Source organism: Ruditapes philippinarum, unplaced genomic scaffold (assembly GCF_026571515.1).
Source record: "Ruditapes philippinarum isolate M1 unplaced genomic scaffold, ASM2657151v2 ctg9685_1_1_1_1, whole genome shotgun sequence".
NCBI classification, from domain to species: Eukaryota; Metazoa; Mollusca; class Bivalvia; order Venerida; family Veneridae; genus Ruditapes; species Ruditapes philippinarum.
The window spans coordinates 22,191-29,578 of NW_026864658.1; the positions used below are offsets into that span (position 1 = coordinate 22,191).

General features: G+C 34.0%; 1 protein-coding gene across 1 annotated transcript; it reads left to right on the plus strand.

The window, feature by feature from the left end:
* Positions 1-662: 662 nt before the first annotated feature.
* On the plus strand, positions 663-6,490 carry LOC132726405 (uncharacterized). The gene is made up of 4 exons (XM_060711718.1): positions 663-767; positions 2,511-2,778; positions 3,670-3,933; positions 6,175-6,490. Exons 2-4 carry the CDS (start codon positions 2,545-2,547, stop codon positions 6,451-6,453), a joined length of 777 nt encoding a protein of 258 aa, XP_060567701.1. The 5' UTR covers positions 663-767; positions 2,511-2,544; the 3' UTR covers positions 6,454-6,490.
* Positions 6,491-7,388: the final 898 nt, after the last annotated feature.

The window sequence follows — 7,388 nt, forward strand, 5'->3', positions numbered from 1 at the left end:
ACAAAAAATCAAATATGTCCCACACAGAATTACAGAATCCAAACCTACATATTTCTATGTTAGCACACAATCAGTGTATCAATATAACACAATATCACAAATTAGCACACACCTCGAAGTACAAGCATTCATCATATATATACTATCAATGAACAATCTAGAATATTAAACTACTTAGAGAAAGAATATTACAGAATGAACATGAAAGAAGATGAATAAACATGGCAAATTATATAAACATCAAATAAACAAAATTATTAAAAATGATAGTGGCATGAGTAGGTATCGAACCCACGACATCACGATTATCAGACCTGCACTCTACCTACTGAGCGATACTACATGTATACACGTTTAAAATAAAGCCTATAGATCTATAAACTTACTAGTTATTTGGGTTTAAACAGATTCCGCATAGCATAGCATAACATAACATAACATTAAAAAATTAATTAATAAATAAATTAATTAATTTATTTATTAAAGAGGCATAAACAATATATATGACTCATTATTTTTATAATTTAATAGTTTAAGACGAACATTCTTAATATTGAACTGACATAGATAAAGATTTGCATGCATATATCATAATTATGATCAATGTGAGAAGTGCCAAATGGTTAAACAAAAATGGTATATAAATAGAACCTTGTAATATAGTACACGTCATAATTATACTCAAGGATAGTTGATTTTTATTTAACACTAATTTATGTTAACTGTATTGTAAACATATTAAATAACGGAACACTTACGACCCAAAGGTAACAGAAAAACATTATTCTAGCAAAAAACATTACTATATATATTTTCTTGTGTACCGTGAATGTCCCTTATAATGCAATGGTCTATTTTGACATATTATATATTTTTATTTTATTTATATACATGTATTTTAAGGATTGTTTTGAAGAAAACTATCGAGAAAACGGAATACAATTATAGCATATATCTGAATTACATACAAAGTCTTATTTTGTTACATGTCATAACATAATTATATAATAGTAGTAATAAACACAATAAAGTTGAATAACTTTTATCGTACTGCGTAAACAAAGGCATTTACTTTCCGTGTATTGGCATTAGTCATGTAAAATACATGTAGGGATTCCAAAATAACTTATTAGCTCACCTGTCACAAAGTGACATGGTGAGCTTTTGTGATCGCTTTTCGTCCGACGTCCGTCCGTCGGTCCGTAAACGACATCTTCTCATAAACCGCTAAGCCAATTTCATCTAAACTTCACAGGAATGTTCCTTTGGCAGTTAACTTTAAAAATTGTTCCAAGTCATGGCAACCGAAAGAAAAAACTTAAAATATCACCACTAAGAAAACCGAAAGAGCTAGAGCTTAAATATTTGGCATGAAACATCATCTAGTCAGTGTCTATCATGTTTGTTCAAATAAATGCCTTGGGGTCAAAATTGGCCCCGCCAGTGCAGGCGGTCATTGATTTTCATTATTTGTATATAATAGTTAAAACTTTTTTTAAAAATCCCTAATAGCTAGAGCTTAGATATTAAGCTTGAAACATCTTTTAGTGGGTGTCTACCAAGTTTGTTCAAATAAAAGCCCTGGGGAAAAAATTGGCCCCACCCCGGGGGTCATTGTTTTTCCCTTTATGTATATAGTAAAAACTTAAAAATCTTCTTTTAAAAAACCCAAAGAGCTAGAGCTAAGATATTTAGCATGAACCATCTTCTATTGGGTGTCTACCAAGTTTGTTCAAATAAGGGCCCTTGGGTTAAAATTGGCCGCGCCCCGGGGGTCATTGATTTTCCTTATATGTGTATAGTAAAAAATTAAAAAATCTTCTTATAAAAAACCCCAAAGAGCTAGAGTTTAGATACTAGCATGAAATATCTTCTTTTGAGTGTCTACCAAGTTTGTTCAAATAAAAGCCCTGGGTAAAAATTAGCCCCTCCCAAGGGGTCATTGTTTTTCCCTATATGTATATAGTAAAAACTTTAAAAAATCTTCGTATAAAAACTCCAAAGAGCTAGAGCTTAGATATTTATCATGAAACATCTTCTAATGGGTGTCTACCAAGTTTGTTCAAATAAAAGCCCCTGGTTAAACATTGGCCTTGGCCCAGGGGCCTATATACAGGTAAGCGATTTTAGGGCCATCATGGCTCTCTTGTTTTTAAAAATGTTATTGAAGATACTACGGACATTTTAGATCAAAAGAAACAAACTGTTATTAAATATTAAAATATCATTATAATATTTTATTAAACTTTTACACCGATCAGAAACGTTTTTAAATATTTGATCCTTTAATAAAGGACTGATGGTATGCACCTAGCTGTGACGTAAATACACATCATATTCGGTTTGAATATACGTATATTGCAAATTTGATGTCAGAGGTTAATTTAAAAACGGACAGCCCTAAATTGAAGCTATTACTCACAGCTTCGACGGGAGGAATGCAATTGCTTATAATGCTCAATATTATTTTAAACAGTTACTATATACATGACTTGATATTGTAAATCCAGATAGCATGGTAGTAATAGGTCGAATGTTTGTGTGATGGCACAAAAAGGTGAACTCGATGTTTTGTCAGAGACAACACTTTTGTTGACCAACAGCAACATGCACACCCAATCGGCTATTGAAGAAGAACCAAATGAAAACAACAACCATAACCATCAAAAATCAGGGAAAAAGAAAAATAGACTCAAAACTTTGAGGAGACGTGTAAAGGATCCATTCAATAAGAGGAAAATTAAAGAGTTGAAATGGAGGGAAAAGTTTTTGGAGAGAGTAAGTCGTTCATAACTATATAGCAAGCATATAGTGTTTTAAAATGATATGTGATTAAAGTGGTGACTTCAGTAATGACATATTTGTAACATGTGCATTTTCTTCATGTTGCCAAATTATGCATTTGATAAGCGTTTTACCAAAATAAAAATTAATAAATAACACATATTGGGCCACCACTATTATAAATTAAGACAGCTGTTGGACAAAATGATGTGTCTAGCTTTTCAAAAATTGATAAAATAGATCTTATATAGTTTTCATAAGGATTTAATGGAATGTATGGGTCCGGATACAATTGCTCATGGTAAATGTGTAATTGTTTTAAATGAAAACGTGACACATTTAAAAAGAAAGAAGAAGGCTATTACATGGTTATTGTATGCCATAACACCTTGAGCACAGATTTGTGTAAAAATCTACATTTAATGGAACCAACTATTTTGTACATCCGAAACTGAAAATATTTCTCTAGGTGACTTTAATATAACCTATTGAATGTCTTTTTGACATTTCCCCTCCCCCGTTTGTTTCTTTTGTTCGTTAATGGGAACTGTTCCTAATTATTCATTTTGTACGAGCTTTTAATAATGTCATGGTTTCTTTAAAACTACTAGAAATGTGATTTCGTGATCAAGGGTGCAGCCTTTCATAGTTTCCCATCCGTGTTAGTTTTACATTCATGATTGAATTACATACAATGTATACTTTGTTTATTAAAATTAAGAATTATCTTTATATCTGTATTTCAACAACAACAACAAAAAGACACTCCTAGTATTTATCGCCATTTAGTTACTAGAATTACTGTTTATGATAGGAAATGTTTTGCATTGCAACAATATTATTTGATTTTACTTGGTTACACATGTTGTTAAACTTGTCATATAGACTGTCGAAGGACTCAGCAAAAAATTACTAGATATCATTAAAAGCCATCCAATAGGGGAACCAATCTTAAATTCGGTTGGAAGTCTGCAAATCGACTGTATCAACAACATACACCATAACTCCGAAGATGACCTTGACGAGTTACAAAACGCGATTGATAGTTTAACAGATGCAGCAAATAAACTGCTTAATGAAATTACAGCAGAAAACGAGACAAGGCAGAAAGAAAATGCCGAGCTGAAACTTTACTGCGAACGTTCGGAGGTATTATGATATATTTTTGAATTTCTTCACCATTTTATGACAGTTGCACTCATAATGTTTGAAGATGATAGCAATGTAGAAAAAACATTATTTACTGAATTAATTTTAAACAAGAGGGCCATGATGGCCCTAGATCGCTCACCTGACCCATCAAACTCATCCAAACAATTACCTAGACAAGCATTCTGACCAAGTCTCATGACAGGTGAGTCAAAAATGTGACCACTACAGTATTAACAAGGATTATCCATATTTGAGCAGTGCGACCTAGTTTTTTACCCAGGTGACACATATTCAAACTTGACCTAGAAATCATCAAAACAAACTTTCAGACCAATTTCCAGGATACTTGGATCAAAACAGTAGCAACTAGAGTGTTAACAAGATTTTTCTATTTTTAGCTCCGGTGACCTAGTTTCACATGCGATTTCAAACTCATCCAAGCAATTACCTAGACAAGCATCCTGACCAAGTTTGATGATAATTGAGTCGAAAAATGTGACCACTAGAATGTTAACAAGGTTTTTCCATATTTGGGCGGTGTGACCTAGTTTTTCATCCAAGATGACCCATGTTCGATCTTTGACTTAGAAATCATCAAAACAAACTTTCAGACCAATTAACAGAATATTTGGATCATGACAGTAGCCACTAGAGTGTTAAACAAGATTTTTTTCTATTTTTAGCTCCTGTGACCTAGTTTTTCATCCGAGATGTCCCATGTTCGATTTATTCCCAGCAATGACCTTAGACAAGTTTCCTGACCAAGTTTTAATGACAATTGAGTCAAAATTGTGACCACTAGAGTGTTAACAAGGTTTTACTATTTTTAGCTCTGGTGACCTACTTTTTCATCGAGATGACCAATGTTCGAACTCATCCGAGCTTCTCACCTAGACAAGCATCTTGATCAAGTTTGATGATGATTGATACAAAAATGTGACCGCTAGAGTGTTAACAAGGTTTTTCTATTTTAGCTCCTGTGACCTACTTTTTCATCCGAGATGACCCATGTTCAAACTCATCCGAGCTGTCACCTAGACAAACATCTTAACAAAGTTTGATGATGACTGATGCAAAAATGTGACCACTAGAGTGTTAAACAAGGTTTTTTCTATTTTCTAGCTCCGGTGACCTACTTTTTCATCCGAGATGACCCATGTTCAAACTCATCCGAGCTATCACCTAGACAGCATCTTGACCAAGTTTGATGATGATTGATGCAAAAATGTGACCGCTAGAGTGTTTACAAGGGTTTTTTTATTTTTAGCTCCGGTGACCTACTTTTTCATCCGAGATGACCCATGTTCGAACTCATCCAAGCTATCAACTAGATAAGCATCCTGACCAAGTTTGATGATGATTGATGCAAAAATGTGACAGCTAGAGTGTTTAACAAGGTTTTTTCTATTTATAGCTCCGGTGACCTAGTTTTTCATCTGAGATGACCCATATTCGAACTCATCCGAGCTATTATCTAAACAAGCATCCTGACAAAGTTTTGATGATGATTGGGTCAAAAATGTGACCACTAGAGTGTTCACAAGGTTTTTCTATTTTTAGCTCCTGTGACCTAGTTTTTCATCAGAGATGACCCATGTTCGAACTTATCCAAGCAATTGACTAGACAAGCAATCTGACAGAGTTTGATGAAGATTGGTTCAAAAAATGTGACCACTAGAGTGTTCACAAGGTTTTTCTATTTTTAGCTCCGGTGACCTACTTTTTCATCCGAGATGACCCATGTTCGAACTCATCCGAGCTATCACCTAGACAAACATCCTGACCAAGTTTGATGATGATTGGGTCAAAAATGTGACCTCTAGAGTGTTCACAAGGTTTTTCTATTCTTAGCTCTTGTGACCTAGTTTTTCATCCGAGATGAGCCATGTTCGAACTCATCCGAGCTTTCAACTAGATAAGCATTCTGACCAAGTTTGATGACGATTGAGGCAAAAATGCGACCGCTAGAGTGTTCACAAGCAATTGTGGACGTACGACGGACGACGGACGGACGGACGACGGACATTCACCGATCCTAAAAGCTCACCCTGAGCAAGCTCAGGTGAGCTAAAAAGAGAGAAATTCAGTTACATTATAACAAATACGGTTTTATTTTATTTTTATCTGTTAGTAAAGATTGGTGTGTCTTACATACTGCAGCAACATACTGAAATCGTTACAAAATTTAAATATCAATGTCACATGCAAATTCATTCTTTCGGAAATTCATTGTTTCAGATGAAGTTGGGTGAAATAAAAGACCTTGTGACACAGTGCTCATCTAAAATAAGCCAGCAAGATATCGGCCACGTGCAAGCACTGAAAGATTTAAAAGATCTGCAGGACACACTGGTCGCAGACACACCAGACGACAAGATTGTGTCTGATGGCATCTCAGGAATACGTCTTGGCTTCATATTTGATGAGGAATATGACTTTCTACCGTTTAAGACAAAGCTGCTAGTTACAAAAATCCTTCATTTATTCGGTAACCATCTACGTGTGCATACTAAATAGTAATTTTCTTTTCACGATTATCCGAATGATTTTCTAAAATTTGATTATCATATAATGCTAGGAAAGACACAGCGGCTATTAGTCTTTTTTTTTTAAAATTTAGTCTTGCGTGCAGCATTAAAACTGAAATTTTTTGGATTTAATCATCGAAGTTTTCAGGGGTTCTGGCACGAAGGGTTTTCTAGAACTTTGCGAAAAAGATGTCTGTGCAAAAATGGATTGGGCTGGGGGAAAAAAAACTTTATAATAAAAGCCAGCTCTCTAAAACATGAAATCACACGAAAAGCAAAGATATGGAGGTATGTCTAAACATTAATTTTAAAAGACACGAATCTTTTACACGAATCTGTTCAATCTTCTTGATCAATTTCACCATTGACTATACGTGTATTTAATTATTGAATGATTAATTATTAGAGGCTTAAGATCGTGCTATAGAACTTTGGCGTTAACATATTTAGCAACACTATCGTCTACAAATATTTCTTTCTCATTTCTGTCATGCCAAACGACTTTAAAGACTCCCAGAAATAAATGTATGCTTTTTAGCTATGTAAGTGTTATTAAAAAAAAAATCTTTTTAATTGCCCGTTCGTGCCTGATATAATGCACGTGAGGCTCTGAAAAATCGCCACATGTCATATACTGCGTTGGTGTGACGTAAACCCCAAACGCCCAAAAAATCTTCTCTATGATCTAAGTTTGTTTTCTTAAATAATGTTCAGCAAGGGCACCATTTTTATTTTCTTATTTAGAAAATGCAAAGCTGTTCAACAAAACTTTGCTGTTTTTCATAGTGTGGATCATTCGATACATATGCCATTCAACAAAGACGTTCTACGTGTATTTTATTACTGTTATTTAGCGATTTCGTAATATAAATAACATGTTCTTGAACAATATTCAATTTGATGGAAATATATATGTCTTTTATG

Excerpts from the sequence above, each read along its gene's own strand:
- LOC132726405 (XM_060711718.1), top strand. The coding sequence starts at position 2,545 with ATGGCACAAAAAGGTGAACTCGATGTTTTGTCAGAGACAACACTTTTG. Across the intron at positions 2,779-3,669 it reads GGGAAAAGTTTTTGGAGAGA|ACTGTCGAAGGACTCAGCAA; the intron begins GTAAGTCGTTCA and ends CTTGTCATATAG. Across the intron at positions 3,934-6,174 it reads TTTACTGCGAACGTTCGGAG|ATGAAGTTGGGTGAAATAAA; the intron begins GTATTATGATAT and ends TCATTGTTTCAG.